The sequence below is a fragment of the Phoenix dactylifera genome, chromosome 2 (genome assembly GCF_051530095.1).
Source record: "Phoenix dactylifera cultivar Ajwa chromosome 2, Ajwa_hap1_PhDact_Kaust_v1.1, whole genome shotgun sequence".
Lineage (NCBI taxonomy): Eukaryota > Viridiplantae > Streptophyta > Magnoliopsida > Arecales > Arecaceae > Phoenix > Phoenix dactylifera.
The window spans coordinates 10728074-10745857 of NC_143191.1; the positions used below are offsets into that span (position 1 = coordinate 10728074).

A 17784-nucleotide genomic window follows, 5' to 3' on the forward strand; every position below is an offset into this window, starting at 1 on the left:
ACTTCGCTTTTAGTCACCATCTTTGCGATATCTGCAAAGGCGAACAGGATTAGAACATTAGAACAGTAAGGAAATAAAAAGAGACACTGTAACTATCCTTACCGTGGGGACGTGCCGAGCTCAAGCCCACGTTCACCAAAGCGTCCTCACATATGAGGCCGTTCAGTCAGATGCCGTCCCCGAGGCTGCGGATGGCGTCGAGGATCCCCTGCTCACGTGGAGAAAGTCTGGGGGGTTTGTTGATAGACTTGAGCTGAGCCGGTCCCCACCTGGGGTCAAACCCCCAGGATTGTGCAGAACCAAGGAAGAAGAATTTCTCCTTCCAGCCATGAATGGATGAGGGGGCACCATGAAAAAGTGGCCGACCCGCCCGAAGGGCGATATACAGCCACTCACCGTCTTCCGGATTCGACTTAAAAATAAAAAGCCGCCGGAAAACGTTGACAGAGGTCGGAATCCCGTGCAGTAAGCATAGTGACAGGAAACCGATCACTGTCCTCCAGGCATTCGGACCGAGTTGCGCCGGAACCAGCCGGCATACCATCAGCAACTCATTCACGAAGCCGTGAAGAGGAAATCGGAGACCGGCCCAGAGTGACTCTAGGTACACTCCAATCCGGCCTACCGGAGGATCGGTTACCCGATCCCCACGCCTGGCGGGTTCCAAGCGGAACCCGTGAAGAGGGAAAAACCACTCTTCGGTCATTTCGACCTCCAGGACGCTCATGGTAGACTCGACCTCACTGGGGAGAGAACCCATTGTAAGGGAAGAAAGGGATTAAGAAAGAAAAAAGGACGACCTGGGGAAGACGCCGGAGAATAGAACTTCGGACCGTGAAAGGCTGAAGGAAGAAAAGCTGGAAGAAGGCGATAAGAATGGGACAGAAGGCCAGGGGAGAGTTTATATAAACCTCCCCAACGGCCCCGATCGGCAAAAAGAAAAGCCGCACCCCGTTGAGATGACCACACGTGTCGGTCCAAAAGACAGAACGACGCATTTAATTAGGGCTAACGCTTCGAACGCCGAAGCGCCCCATCGGATCGTGCGGCCCCATCATGAGCCCACGGCGCGAGGACGCCTCGCAAAAGGTGTCCCAATAATAAGGCTTTTCGGAAAAGAAGAGACGCCGCCTATTAAAGGCATCTCGAAGCGTCCGATAATCCAAAATGCGCAATAAATTAAAATTTTCGGAATTCGTAACGACCCAACTGAAGCTACTTCCCGCGCTCCAGCTGGTAGCCAACTGGAACTCGGAAGTCGGAGGGTAGTGTTGGGGGAAAAACCCCAAGTCATACCGCCACGGAGGCGCGCGGCCAAAAAGCGCCGGCCGGAAAGGCACTCGGCCAAAGGGTGCCGACCAGAGAGCACCAACCAGAGGGGTGCTCGGCTAGAAAGAGCCGACCAGAGAGCACCAACCAGAGGGGTGCTCGGCTAGAAAGAGCCGACCAGAGGACGCCGACCAGAAAAGCGCTCGATTAGAGGGCGCTGACCAGAGAGGAAAGAGCGCGAAATAAAGGCGCTCGGCTAGAAGGCGCTCGACCAAAGGGCGCCGACCAGAAGCATTAGAAGCGACCCCGCCACAGGGCGCCCCATTGGGCGACCAGCTCGGCTCGGCACCCCTGCCGAGCCGATTGCCTTGACCAGATGTTCAACCCCTGCCTAACCCCCTGAGGGACTTGACAACTCCACTACAACCTGCCGCTATCTCCAAGCCGTCAAGGCATAAGATCTCCGCAGGTATTTAGCACGACCTGCCATTAATGCATGAGACCCCCTCAAGTCTCCGATGCACTCAGTCATTTAATGAACACGGCTCAAGACGATCTCCGGATCACTGAACCATCAAAGCGTATGGCTCTCCCTGACCGCCGGTTCATTCGGTAATAAATTCACTTACCATCCATGGACCCCGGGCCTACCACGGCCGGCGGTTCAACCACTCCAACAGGTCCGATCGACCATGACAACTCCCTGACTCCGGTCCGATTCGGCCTTATTCTCCACTACGCCATTAATGGGCCAAATCGTGCCCAATTATTACAAAACAGGATAAACCTCCTGTCACCTCCCAGGTAACAAAAATCCTTCTATAAAAGAAAACCTGGGGGAAAAGGGAGGGGAAGGGCCCGGACTCGAACCGGAGGAGAAAAAGAAACAACACAAACACAATTGAGCACAATATCCTCTTCATCTTCTTCACTCTCTGGCTTGCACTCTCCACATATTGGCCCCCTCTGACTTAAGCATCGGAGGGCCGGCGCCGGGGAGCCCGGCCACCGGCTTCTTTTTGCAGGACAGGACAGGACGCCCTCTTCGTCGCTCACCCCACTCTCCACAGCCTCCAGGAGGACGCCGCCGGCCGGCGCACCGCCGTCCGCCCTCCCCGCAGCGGAGCTCCTCCTTCCCCGGCTTCGCGGCGGCCCCCGGGTCCAATTTCTAGCAACAGTAATGATTAGGAACTATGATATTTTATTGATTATGAAAAAGGCCCTATCATAAATTATAGTGATTGGAGCACAAAAAATCTACAAGCACCATTTTAATAAGTAATGTGACTAAATAGTAAATATCTGACGATTACGAATATTTTAAATTGCACTTAAATTTTGTTTTATAAATCTGCATGATTTATACATACATGATTGGATTGCCACGATGTGGTCTATTGTTATGCCTATGAAATGCTTTATTTTATAGTAAAAATTTACTTTTTAAATAGTGCATTAAATCATGTAAAAACTTATGCTTGATCCGATAAGATAATGTATTGTTACTTTTTAAGTTGCGAAGCTCACGCTTCTCTTTATTTTTTTCAAATAAATAAAGATGCTATAAGCGGGGAGAGATAAACTAAGTAAAGGTCAAGATAATAAGCTCCAAACATAATAGCAAGCTGATAATAAATTTGGCTTAAGACTATAAAATTATGAGTTATTTAGCATTGAATAATTAAATGTTGGATTTAGGCGTCCTATACTTAGACTTTTTGTTTAATAAATTCAAAAAAAATGGACCACTTTTGTTATTATCTAATTACTTACGCAAATTTTTATTGTAAGTTTCATGCTATTGTGGGCAACACCTCACAGTAGCATGGTCATGCCATATTTCAAATTTAGAATGCGACAAAGTTGGGCATCAAGGGCATAAGAATATTTGCAATCTAATTCTCCAACTTGTAATAAACTATTTAGACTTAATTTTTATTTACTTAATGTCGAAAGAAGTGAAATCGTGTACCTGTGTGCTTACTTCTTCCACGAGTGATTGGGTCCATGTGGTGAAACTTCTAATAATTTTGTACAGCTAAAAGCAATAAATAATCCAACATTATCTAGAAAGTACCTCTGATGGTCAAGTCCAGGATGTGGCTCATAGCGCTTTGCCACCAATCTCGTCTTGTACCCATCAACCTTGGCTTAACTCTCTTTTTTTTGTCTTGAAAACCCATTTTATATGAATTGCTTTGTGTTCTTTTGGAACATTTGTGAGTTCCAATATATCGTTTTCCTGATTAATTTAGATAAAATCGGATATTACTAGAATAATTAATGCTTCTTGTTCCTCCTTTTTTTTTAACTTTTTCCTTCTTTTCTTTGGGAACACGTTTGGCAGAATTAAAGGCTTTACAAGCCTTATTCGGCTATATTCCAGTAGCATGACGTTGTCTCGTGCCCACAATTCCAATGGTCCCTCCACACACATTGATCATATGAATCACTAGAAGATCCGATGGATCCTGGCATGGGGAACGTCGAGATCAAGCTCCATTCCGAGATCTCCCGTGGTTAGTCACACGTCTGCATCGGGATCAAGGCCCGCCAAACATATCGGTAAGGTACCAAACTGATATACAGTACGCTTAGGCATGCTGCTTCCATACCAACACACCATTTTTTTCTGTAAAATTTTTCAAATTGATTTAATTGATAATCGATTTTTTAAACTTTTTCGATAATTTTAAGTTAATTTAATTTTTTTTGTTGTTTCCATGATTCCGGTTTAAACTAAATGATGCATTTTATTATTTTAAAATTATACAAATCATAAAACGATTAGTAACATATTGTATACTATAAGAAGCAATATGAAATATCCTCAAATCAAGTAGTGAGTTAAAAAATATCTAAATAATACAATCAATTATATATATATATATATATATATATATATATATAAAGTACAACATACATACCAATATTTAAAATCTCGTCGAGTGGCGATACCTCTCGTAGATATCCGGATCATTAGCATAGTCAGGAGTTATATCAGTCTACCTCCCTAACCAAGGGGCGTTGTAGTCTTGTATGTTCATTCCATAAGGAACACACTCCAAGTTATAAGCACTCTCGAATCTCTTGCTGAAGCTCTATCTCTGAGAGGTGTCCTCTGGCTGATAAAATAGCTGTGAAGAAGCCTATCCAAATAAGCCGACAGCAAAATTTGATCCATAAAATGCTCCGGGCTGCGTAGGATAGTAGTCACTGAAAGATGCCTCAAACGCACCATATCCATATCTATATCCGTATGGGTTATAAGCTACATGTGGCTACGGGTAATAAGATCTATGTCTTAGAACCTGATACATCTATGGATCCTACTCCACATCCGAGATCATCTGCAGTTGCATCGTGTCCTCCTAAATGATCTCGAGGAGCCCGTTTTCTATATGCAATCGAATCCTCGTGGGCTCCAGATCATGCACCATAGTCCCTATCCTGTTAGTATGCATAAATTGGAACTCACCGGTGAATCGAAGACTACCCTACGGTTGCATCTCATAAATGGTGGTCTCTATCCTCTACTCCCTCCTGGCCAGCAGATTCATGACCACCAAAACTGTTGCTCTTGGCTTCTGAATCTGAGTGAACTGGCTTCTTCTCTACACTCTCCATTGGGGATACAGGTGTCTTTTGTTTTTCTTTTTTGGTGTACTGGCCAGGTACCTTTTTACCTTTCGTACTACTTATTGTCTGTTTATCTTTCGTGCCCCTCTCTGTCTAGCTACGTTGGGAGGATGTATATCACCCTCCTGACTAAGTTGACCAGGTAGCATAGTGGCCTCGTCTAAGCATCTCTCGATCATATCTCTTAGAGGATGTCTCAAACAAAAGAGTCATGTGGTGGTCGATTCTCCGGTAATTGTGGCTGGTCGGCTGAAAGGATGCGTGTAATATTACTTTTTGCCCTTTGCCCTGCATCGACTCTAGCCTTGCTGGCTACAAAACTGGCTGGTCGTGGAGACAATCTTCACTCGTCAAGCTCCAGCTCCACTATTGGCCCACATGCCATCGGATCATAGAATTATCCTCATCTTCAACGAAAGCACTATTGATCGAATCTGTGTATTTTAGCTCCACTTCCTCCTGAATGCACTTCGGCCTCAATCTCAAATTGTAGTGAATATATACAAGGTTGTTGAAATGCTTCTGTGTCAAACGATTCATCTGCTTGCTGTGGATGAGAGCGAAGATGGACCAGTTGTGCTCACAGCGACTCGAGGAGACCGTCTGAAAGAGGATCTGGATAGCTAGTCGCTTAAGATTTTTTACAGACAAGCAAAATAAATCCACAATTTAGCTGTAAAATATTTAAAAAAATTACATATAAGATAGTACCATATTAGTAACCATCTAACGCCAAATAAATGTCCTCATGATGTGTAATATATCTAAATTCATATTTTTCTTACTTACGACTGTTGCCAAGACTCCAAGTTAACGGTGCTCTTTTTAAATATTTTGATCTGTGAAAAAAAATCGTATTGTAATATGTTAATAATTGAATATACCAGTTAGCTTACATGTCTCTTAAGTTAAACCGTATAACTTCTGGTCTCAAGATCTCTCCTCCTGTATACTTTTTAATCAATGAAAGGACCCATATATGGTTATAAATATATTTAGTGATGGTTTGGGTTATTCTGCTGCATTCTACGAATCTTCACAATGTCAATCAACATATGGTCGATATAATGTGCAGTATATTAGGTCCAAAAAATATGTGGCCGCCACTTCATCAAGATCTCCTCGACAATCTTATATTATGGCCTATGACCTGTATGATATTCTCTTCTCGTACTTGATCAATCACCTATTCTATCAATTTGAGGTTGTACGTGGCATCGTGCACCTGATCAGAAGCATCAACCGATTTATGGAAGAAAGTCTTTGAATTACAATATGTCAAAAAGTTAATAATGCTCTTCCCAGTAGGACTAATCCAACCATCACATATCACCGTCAGTCCATATATAGGTCACTTGTTCTTGTATGAGGCAATCCATTTCTCAAGCTTCTTTTATTATTGTCAAGAAGCTCACCGTAGATGTCCTTCGGGCCTGAAGGATCTACACTGAAACCAGTAGCCTTTATTGCATAATCTCTCCTTATTTTGTAAATTTCGAGCTATTTTTTCAAGCTCCCCCAAAAAATAAAAGAATAAAATAGAAGAGAGAAAGCACACTTTATTTAGACTTGGATCTCCTTCAATCGTGCTAAATCGGTGTGACTTTTACCGTAAGGAGAATGGAGAAAGCCGGAGAGCTTAGAAACGATGCAAATTGAATGGTTTGCACCGAGTTCGAATGGAACTGGCAAGTCCTAAATCAGTCAGAACTGGTTCCGAACCAACCGAAAAAGGCCTGAACCAGTAAAACCAGTTTTCCATTGGGTCAGCTCGGCATGGGTCAAACCGAGCAGTTCAGTCTGGTTTGGCCTTTCTTGCTTCCATGCAACCCAATCACCACCATCGGATCAGATGGGCGTCCAGTTCAGTCCAGTTTCGGCCTTTCCTGCTTCCATGCGACTCAATCACCATGGTCCAATCAGATAGGCCCCATATCTCTCTTTGGACCCACATGATGACCATGGTTAATTGGCTTTCCAACTAAAGCTGATAACAGAGCAAAGTCACATTCATCACCTTCCATTTCTTTTGTTGCTCACTGTATCTCAATTCCTTTTATCTTCTTTTAGGGCAAGTCTCGATTCCTTTTATCCATTCCCCTTGTCATATTTATCGCTTTCCTTAATTTTCCTAAATTTGAAGTAAATTTTTGTTGTGAAGTTTGCATTAAAGTTCATCTAATTAACGCTTTTGAAACTAATTTTGCAGAAGATGCATTTTTGGAAGATTTTTGATGTTTTTGATACACACATTTAAAACACGATACATTTTCAGTAAATATTTAATGCTAACTATTTGACAACTGTCCATCTTTTAATCAAATATATAGCTTCTGAAACAAATTTAAAGAAGTAAAAATATCGTGTGCACCATTTGTCCAACCATGTTGATGTATGCCATCAATTATTAAGGTGTATTTACAGTAGGTCCATCATTGAGATTAGTGCAGGATGCATGGACTCCATGATAACGCAGCTCGTGATTCGTGGGAGCACCCCGTACTGTAATATTTTTTTAAAAGTAAATAAAATAAAACTAGATTCTAAGAAAATTAATAATTTCTTTTAAATATCTGAAAATTGATTAAAGTATAAAATAGTTGGGGGGTGGGGGGGGAGCATGAGGGGCTGCGACGATACCGGGAGGAGAAGCCGAGCGTTCTGACGCGGTACGCCGTCAACTAACGGCGCGACCGACAGCGCCTGGCGCCCCTAGAAGGCTCCAACGGAGCGGCAAACGGTCGTCACGAAAAACGCCGCCGTCCTCCCACCCCCAGGATTAAATCCCCCGCCACGCGATCCCAGCCGTCGATCCCATCTACCGGCGCCCGTCATTCCGTGTACCCAATCATTCGAGGAGGAGCATTGTCTGTATCCCGAGATCTGCCCACGTGTCCTCCTCGACGCGTGAACCGGACGGTGGGCCCCTGGGGGGAACGGAGTTGCGTGCCCAGCTGGCACAGATTGATTGGTTGTACAGCGGGCGTCGCCTCGTACATAGGCCACCGACGACCGAGGCGACAGCTGCTCTCTTCTATTTCAAAAAAAAATAATTAAAAAAAAAAAAAAAGAAGCAGCTGTGCTCTTAAATGGAAGGGGATGGAGCGGCCCCTCTCCCACGGTTTCGTCTTCTCGATGCCGCCCGTGCCCTCCTGATTTCGCCGACGATTCAAGCCGGATTCTTGGGCGAAACCACGAAATCGAGCCTCTAGATCTCGATAGCACGGAGGAGCGGCGGTTTCGGCCCGTTCGCGGGCGAAAACCAACGGCTTGTGGCCGTTTGTGGAAGGAGATCAGGTGGGGGACCTGGATTGATACATGATCGGACCGGATTCGATGAATGGAAGCCTAAAGAGGTAAAAGGCCGAGACTTTTGCTTTTTGGCAATTTTCGCTGGATTCGACGTGGGAATCGGGGTCTGATCGAGAAATTTGCGAGTTTTGAGACGAAAATTTCGTGCTTTGGAAAGAAATCTGGAGTTTTTAGGGGTTTCTTTTTCGGCTCTTGCATTTTTTGAGGGTTTTAATTCGCCCTGGGATTCTGCATTGGCTGGAGTCGAGGAGAGTTATTGGTTGCCTTTGTTGATTTGGGCGTAAAGGTTCTCTTGCATCAACGCCTCGTGAGACGTTGATGGTTGGCGTGGGAGGGGATTGTTGTTAGATTCTTATTTATGGGGGGCAAAGCTCAGTGGTTCCCGAGGATGTGCCGGTTGGAGAAGTCGATCGGATCTCATTACGCCGGGGAGCGGCAGGTGGGTCTGAAGGCCGGCGGCGACGACGTTGGGGTGAAGATGGAGAAGCTTAAGGGCTCGATGGTCTCGAGGTCTCGAGTGAAGCTCTGGACGATCCGGGCGACGACCACCGTGCTGCTGTGGACGTGCGTGGTCCAGCTCACGGCACTCGGGGAGATGTGGGGGCCGAAGGTGCTCAAGGGCTGGCCTTCTTGCTTCACCCCCTCCGATTCGCCTGTTCTGGTGAAACCCTCTTCAGTGGTCGACAAAATCCCTCCTCCGCCCAAAAGTGAGTTCTTCGTTCATCAGAAAATCCCCACATTTTCCCCATTTCTTGTTCTCATCTTTTGCTGTGTAGAATTAATATATGTTGTTATTTGTTGGTATAATTTTTTTAATTCTAAGCTTGTGTGGTATGTCTAGGTCAGCAGTGACTTTGGATTCCCGGTCTTTTAGCATAATATATTTTCTGGATTTGTTTATTTGTCTCTTTAAGGTCATGCTTTGTTCTCTTTCACCCAGATAATATTTTTAGTGTTTGTTAGAAATTATTGGAGTTATTGGTTGTTATTGCTTTCTTTTCGGCCAGCTAGGATCTTGTTGATGAGGATTCCTCTAGTCTTCTATCTTGTAACAAGAAGATGTGCAATTGTTGCTTACTTTGTGAAAAAAAAATCCAAAGAAGTTGTGCTCATACCTTGTGCTTTATCTGGTTGAAAATTTTATGACTTGTAATGATTGTTCCTCAATAGAAACTTGAAGTCTATTCCATCAATTTGTGCTTGGCTATGTGCTTCCTGCTTTTTCCTTGTCTTCTATCCTCGGGCAATTTTCAAAATCTCAAGAGGTTTCTTTGATTCACCTCTTACTGCTCCTGTCCAAGTTTTTGTGGTCTTACCTTTCTTTCCTGGCACACCAACCTGTCTTTAAGCTCCTTAATCACTTGGGTTGCAGATGCCAAAGCCATTTCATAGTTGCCCTTTCTTACAACGTAGAGGCAACTCTTATCATTTCTTTAATGCGTCTTCTTTCTCACTTGTGACCTCCTAGTTTTTACAGCATATCCTTCGCAATGCCCTGGGTCTCTGCTCTGTTCATTATATACATGTGGGACCTCTTCACCAGCCAACACCTCTAATACATACAGTCGAGCCTTTCTTGCAGTAGTTAGATAATTTTATCTTATCACAGTGTTTCGTTGCATGATGGTTGATATCAGTTCTGCTTCAGCTGAAATCATAGCTGCATTCCTTCTTCTTATAGGAATATATAAGAACAATGGTTATTTAATGGTGTCATGCAATGGTGGGCTTAATCAGATGCGAGCAGCGGTAAGCAATCATTTTCCTTTACTGTTCTATTTTTAATAACCTTGGATTATTTTTTGTGGCATTCCAGCTATACACTTTCTTGGATACTCGATGTTGTAGGTTCTGATATTGCAGCTCTTCCTTTCAGATTTGCGATATGGTCACCATTGCTAGATATTTGAATGTGACACTCATTGTACCGGAGTTGGATAAAACATCATTTTGGGCTGATCCTAGGCGAGTCTGTCCTTTTCTTTTGATGAAAAAAATTAGCTTATATTATCTTGATAGTTTAATTCTGAGAAGCTGATACAGTTAGTCCTATGTAAACTATCTTAACCTTCTTTTCAGACTCTATTTCTGCCATTTTTACTTGCTAAATTTATAAACCTTGTTGATATGGCAGTGAGTTTCAAGACATATTTGATGTGGATCATTTTATTAAATCATTGAGAGACGAGGTTCGGATATTGAAAGAACTACCTCATAGGTTAAAAAGAAGGGCAGAGCTAGGAATGGTATATTCTATGCCACCTGTTAGTTGGTCTGATATTTCTTATTACCAAAATCACGTAAGTTCTCCTTATTCCTTCATGATAGAGATAATATCATTATTGGCAAGTTCAAAGTAGAGGCTAATGGTTATGCTTGTCTTGCATACAGATTCTTCCTTTGATACAGAAGCACAAGATAGTGCATTTAAATAAAACTGATGCTCGGCTTGCTAATAATGGCTTGCCTTTGGAGATTCAGAAATTGCGTTGTCGAGTAAATTATGCTGCTCTGCGATTTACCTCCCAAATTGAAGAGCTAGGTAGACGAGTGATTAGAATGCTGCGACAGAATGGTCCATTTCTGGTCCTCCATTTACGGTATGAAATGGACATGTTGGCTTTCTCAGGCTGTACTCAGGGTTGTACTGAAGAAGAGGCAGAGGAGTTGACAAGAATGAGGTTTTCTTTCTTTCTTTTCATCCTTGTTCTTCATATTTGCTTATTTTTTATAAATTTTTTTAAAAAAACCTGAGTTTGATAGCATCATGAGTAATTTGCGTGCTTTGATTTGCAGATATGCATATCCTTGGTGGAAAGAGAAAGTTATCAACTCTGACCTGAAGAGGAAAGATGGTCTCTGTCCTTTGACGCCAGAGGAAACCTCTCTGATTTTGAGGGCATTGGATATTGATCGCAGTGTCCCCATATACATCGCAGCAGGAGAAATGTATGGTGGACAAAGGAGGATGGCTGCCCTTACTTCAGCTTATCCAAATGTGGTCAGTATCTGCAACAGTTGTTTACTTTTAATAATTAATGTTTGCAATATCTGTTCTATTTTCGATGTACTTATATTGTCTAAACATTGGGAAATAGGTGAGAAAGGAGACGTTGTTGGAACCTTCCGATCTTAGGTTTTTCCAGAACCACTCATCACAAATGGCAGCATTAGATTACTTGGTTTCTTTAGAGAGTGACATTTTTGTTCCTACATATGATGGTAACATGGCCAAGGTTGTCGAAGGTCATCGCAGGTATTGTTTTCCATATCTTTAGTGATGTATGTCTGCATTACTACAACTTAGTCGTGTAACTATAAGCTCCTGCATGGCTGGCGTTAACTGACTCTTTGCAGGTCAATGTTTTCTGGCTTATATTGGTATTTGATAATGAACGATCTGTTAAATTGAATTTCCATCCCCAAGCTTCATGTTGCTACAAATTCTCTTCATTTTGTATTCAAAAGATGCTTTCACTTTTTCACTTAGCTGCTTTATGACACCTCTACTCTTCACCTGCTAGAAGTTGAGAGCATTATATCCTCCTATGATATTGCTTTTTTTTTAAAAAAAAAAACTTGGGTGCATTTGTGTCTGCAGTTTTAAGTGGCTGATCAAATAACAGCTAATTATAGTAAATAAATCATGTCGTAGCATGAATCTTTTTTTTCTTGAAACCAGTAATATATCTTACGAGGTTTCTTTTGTGGGATTATGTTTCAGGTACTTGGGTTTCAGGAAGACAATCCAATTGGATCGAAAGCTCCTTGTTGAGCTGATAGACCAGTACAATAATGGTTCTTTGGGTTGGGATGAGTTCTCCTCGTCAGTTAAGGCTGCCCATGTTACTCGGATGGGAAAGCCCACAAGGAGGGTAGTGATTCCCGATAGACCCAAGGAAGAGGACTACTTCTATGCCAATCCCCAAGAGTGCCTGCATCAGCTTGATGAGCCATGGACTTTGTGAAATTATTGGAACCCTTCCCTATTCTTTCATAAATGCAGCAAATCTATATCCTTTTTCCAAAGAGGTCTCCATTGGACCCAACTGATTACAGTGGAGGAGGTTTGCTTCAAGGAGAGGTTTGAAAATTGGAGGAGGTCAGCTCATGCTGGAGGTGTTCTTCTGATGCAACTGGTAAATACACATATTTATAATATGAGATAACTTTATTTATACTGTTCAAAGAAAAAAAAAATTGATTCTTGTATAGAGGGTGATTTTGAGAGAGAGAGAGAGAGAGAGAGAGAGAGAGAGAGAGAGAGAGGAGAGAATCAGCCCATTGCAGGGAAATACCAGCTGCATGTACAACACAGCAGATTGAAATAGAGAGATGTCAGTTGTTAATCAGGATACAGGGGTCTTGTGGAAGGGTCCGTTCCCTCACCATCGTCATCTCCAAGAATTTTGTCTCCAAAATCCCTCAACCTAGTTTTCTCTCATATTAAAAATTTTTCTTTGCTGTTTTGTGACTCCAATCTATGTTATAACTTATCAGAAACATTTACAATATCCTCGCATTTCATAGATTGATTCAACTCTTGTTCTGTTTATTGTTTGTAACATTTTGTGCCATCTTTCATATACACTTTCTCTTATCTTATTTCATATAATAAACACTTCCAACAGGGACATCTTGTAAACTCAAGCAGATATAGTAACAAAAATTAAGATCTAATCGCTTGCTCATAAAATAAATCTTGCAGTGCGGTACATGCCGTGTCAAATGATTACTTTATAGTTTATTGAATTCAGATATTGGGGTCCTCTAATGGCCATCACTTCAACCCTGAACGCCATTTTTAACAAGTATTATAATGACGCAGGATGGTCGCTTACCACTTCTGCTATCATGATGGTAGACTTTTTTATGTGGGTGCGCCTGGTGGTGCGACGATGATGGTGACAAAAATCGTGTCACGGGCTGAAATCTGCACTTCGGATGGCGTCTCCGTTGAAGACTTTGCCGGATTTAGTTGTTTGGTCGAGTCCACTAATATGGTCTTTTCGCTGGAAGTTGCCCGCTAATGATTCCTTTTCGCGGGAAGTCCCCTTCCGCTCCCACCAATTCGAGCGTGGGTTTGAGTCCGGGCCCACTCACCAAACTCATCCATTTCTGGTCCCATTTTAGTTGTTGTAGTCGCTAAGGTCAGCCATCGTTGTTAATATAGCATACGACTCATTTTCAAGGAAGGCTCAGCTGTGACGATCGCGATCATTATTATATAGCATATAACTCATTTTCGAGGACGACTCAATTATAGTGATTCGGAATCAGAAATATGCAGACAAGAACAGACTAGTGCTTCTTGATATATACAGACTACTGAAGAATTGTGGCTTCCAACAGGCCACGCACGTTTACAGAAAAGCAAACAGTATAGCAGACTGGATTGTTTTCTATGCAGCTCATAACCTTTTTAAGATTTATATGGATGACTCGTGATACAGTGCCGTTATGTTTTTTGATTTTGTATGCTGCTTTTTGTTACTTGTACCTAAATATAATAATAATAATAATAATAATATAGCATGCGAAATAGATTGGTGGGGATGGTATTAAAATAGCCATCGATTGGGCGGCCACCATCTTTCCTTTATGGAACTTTTGGAGTTGATGCGCGGTGGGCGATCCGATGCAGCAATTTTAATCTCCGTCAGGCCTCGCCAGCGAATGGGAGATCGCCACGTGCTCCCGGCAGTGCACGAATCTTGAAGCGCTCTTCATCGAATCGCGATGCGTGCTGCAGGGAATCCGCGGCCGGCGGGGGTTTGCCGCGTCCCTGTCGGCTTTTTATTTTATCAATTAATTTGAAGATTCCGAACGGGTGGGCGAGAGAGAATGGCGGGACGGGCTTTTGTACGAACGGCACGTGGCGGAATAGTGTCGTTCGGTGAGGCTGGGAGTACGTGTCGGGTGGCGATGGGTGGGGACCGGTGAGCTCTGCACTGGATCAGAGTCCGGACTGCTAATCATGATAAAATATAATGAAGTCGGGCAAGTTGCGGTCCGAAGTGAGGACCGAAGCATGGCTTCAGCTTTATGCCCGCTGGGGTCTCAGAGGAATTCATTGGCTTAAAATTGCAACTCTCCGAACGTGGTACCTAACTATAAGTCACAAATTTTGTCTCTCTCTCTCTCGCGGGAGGTTAAAGCGGTAAGATGAGCTTTTGGGCCACCCCTGAGTAAGATTGTGGGTGGCTACGAATAATGCACTCACCCTGTAACCAATTGTGCTTATAGAATGGCCCTGTGGATGTTGTGGATCAGTGGTTGTTGCTATTTAGAACTCGTTTGGTTAGAATTAACAAACAAATAAAAATAAAATTTATATTTAGTTGAAGTTTTTGTTAAAATAAATAAAGGAATAGTTTTTTTTATAGAAATAAGATTCATACATTTTATGGAAAAGGAAAACTTATATGAATATAATCAGAAAGTCGAATTTCTACTGGCTGAGAATTAGAAAAAAAAATTTCTAAAAATGCCCTTAAGCTTTTAAAGATAGAATGGGATAAATAGTTTTTATGTTAAATATATAATAAATAATTTTAAATAATTTTTTTCAAAAAAGTAGATGCTTAATCAAGCATAAGGTACTCTAACCAAACATACAAAAACAACTTTTTTTTTTATGAACCAAATATGTCCTTTAAGGTAAGATAGGTAGAAGAAAATGAACGTGGAAAGCAATACATAGGGAGGTGATGACAAAAAGGGAATACTAGCTAACATCAGCTACCATCTTGGATACACGTAACATCTGGAAATGGCAAACTAATGAGAGAGAAATGAGAGATGTTGCAAGTCGAAAGTTTGGAGAGAGATTTGAGATCCTGGCTTTCTACTGCTTTAGTGATTTTTTGGGCGACAATGATTTTCCACTAAGCTCTTTCTTGTGCTTCTTGCAATTCTGCCTGCTGACGAAGCCAAAGCAAATTTGTTACTAAACATTATTTTTTCTAAAATCTCAAAATAAATGATCATGGAATGTTGTGATCTGCAAATAGGTCCTCTCAAGCTCTAGTGTGAGCAAAAGAGAACTCGAACGCTTATTTAGTCAAATGTCTCAATACGTAATATATAAATTAAATGCTTTAGAAGTACATATGTGAAACTTTTTAAAACATATTCCGCCCGCTTCATTAGATGACAAATCTTAATTTTCAATCTAAGCTTGCGGGCAACTGCAACAAATGGCAGTTAAAAAAGGATTGCTTGAGGGTGGCAATTGGTTTTTTTTTTAAAGAAAAGTGACAATTGGTAAACTCTCTTGGAAGGGACCTAGTTCCAATCTCACCATCATCAGATATTCAAATAGACTTCCATCCATTCTTGCTACGCAATCCTTTTTTACTCTTTTTTCTTAAAAAAATTAGATGAGTCGTATAATACATTCCCAAGAGTTTAAAAGCAAAATGTCTCGAAGAGGAGATGGTAAGACTGCACCATCCATCCACAGTATTTTGTTGGAATATTATGCAACAAAAGAAGCAACTCAATCTACTGCTGCTTTTTAATTACGTAATCTATTTTGTTACAGGAAACTTGCATTTGAAGGTGCATGAGGCGATCATCAAATGGACAATAGTAATGCATGCTAATTTAACATATCTAATTAGAAGAAGATGAAGTAGGAAATGCTCCTGTTCTCCTGGCTGCGAACCTTGGTGTGAAGAAATAGAACTTCAAATATTCTGACCACTAGCTGCCATTATTCAGTTCCAACCTTTTTTCTCTTTGTTTTTTTAAAGTATACAACTACACATGTAACCAGTGGAGGCAAGATGGAAAAGGATGGTCGACCTTAGAATTTTAGTTAAAAGAATAGATATTCTCTAGTCCAACCTCCAGTATAAAGCTATATAGTTCGTAACTGCCTCATAATAAGCTCGCTTTACAGCAAGGAAACCATGACGCTTGCTTGTGCCAGGAGAAAACGGCCTACGAAAGTTGTTTCAGTTTCTAGTGGCCCAAGGAATCATGCCTATACGATGCCTTTTCTTTCTCTCTTTTTCTCTGTTCTATATGCTCATAATTGCTGCTTCTTCTGCTTGTTGGAAATATATATAGCTTAGCAATTAGAAATTCCCGGAATCCTGCTTGCAAAGCTAAAGCAACTTAGTTTAATGGAAACTAAGAAGTAGATGAAACAAAGCTAAGAAGAAGCCATCAAAAACCAAAATGGTGAGCATGTGCTCTTTCTCATGTTCTTTTTTGTTAGAAGCCAATTGGGTCTGACCTGGCTCTAGAAGCATGAGGCTCGAGATAGTGCACTCATGTGCTGAAGAAAACTCATACTTATTAGCGAAAAATAAATGCATTACGAAAAAGAAAATGGAAATTTTTCGGCCTCGTCATCGAAGGTGGCAATCAGATCGGCTATGTCTGGAAAAAAAATGGGACGATAGATTGGTATTTATCTTAAGAAGCTATAGCTAGTTGCGTATTGCATTTAGTTGTGTGATTTCGCTATTAGCTGCTGGATATCTTCATTATTTTGTATGATTGATGAGGGCCTTCAGTCAAGTCAAAGGACCACAAACACATGGTTGTAAATTGTAACAAGTAATCCTCATTGACCTGGCTTGATAATCTTGCCATCTTTCATATTAAGCATACCGTGTTACTTAGTTTTTGAGATGACATGAAGTTTGAGTGCTAAGTTTATCTAATTCTTGCAAAATAGACGACTGCATACATTTCAACTATATGAAGTCGATGGAAATTTATGTTCGAGTGTCGACACATCTTTGCTCCTCCAATCTTTCTCCTTCCAACTTATCTGATCTTCAGTTCGTTGTTCTTTTATGTCACTCTTATCAACAAAGGCATAAAAAAAGCCATGCCTTTGACCATTCTAGGCTTTGTTGTCCATGGTACATATTAGGTTAAACTACTTCCAATGGAGCCATTTGCGATGAGCAAAACCTCCTTTTAAAAGGCAGCCGTTTTGCAGACTCTTTTCCCTCCCTTCATCTCTCTCCAACTGCCTCCTACAGTACATGATTCCTACCATGAATAGTTATAGCAATCCATTTGCAAAGTAGTGTAACAACTTAGAACCTCACCTAAAATGGCTAGCTGGAAGATATTATTTGGGTTTCGTAATCCTGTATAAGTACCCAAAATCTACCTAGCGAATAATCGATGTAGGACAAAACACGCACCCGCATAGGTCCTTACAAATAGTGCAACGTGCGATGTCTCATTTCATCAAACACCAAAATTGCCTTGTTTGGAGAAATAAATACAACCACTCCGAGGAGGCCAATTCCTATAGGAACTGATGCATTCAAGGATCCATGCATTAATTTATTAGCCACACGCTGAACAAATGATCCAATCCCAGCTGCACAAATTGCCATGTCAATACATAACGCTGCATGCACGCCCACCAAGTGGATGCATGCAAATTGAACATTGGGCCAACTTGAGTCAAGTACGGTTTGATTTGAGTTAGATCAAGTTCCATAACAACCAATAAATGAAACCTTCACCCATACTCCACCCAACCCAATTTCAGGTCACATAAGCCGTCTCTGGACTCACTGATTCCAT

The 17784-nt window shown here is 41.8% G+C and overlaps 1 protein-coding gene across 1 annotated transcript; it reads left to right on the plus strand.

Annotated features, from left to right (window-relative positions):
- The first annotated feature begins 7932 nt into the window (after window positions 1-7932).
- Window positions 7933-12785, plus strand: LOC103706560 (rhamnogalacturonan I rhamnosyltransferase 1). The gene is made up of 8 exons (XM_008790696.6): window positions 7933-8927; window positions 9902-9969; window positions 10097-10185; window positions 10355-10520; window positions 10612-10901; window positions 11017-11221; window positions 11319-11476; window positions 11945-12785. Exons 1-8 carry the CDS (start codon window positions 8579-8581, stop codon window positions 12186-12188), a joined length of 1569 nt encoding a protein of 522 aa, XP_008788918.3. The 5' UTR covers window positions 7933-8578; the 3' UTR covers window positions 12189-12785.
- The last annotated feature ends 4999 nt before the right edge of the window (window positions 12786-17784 follow it).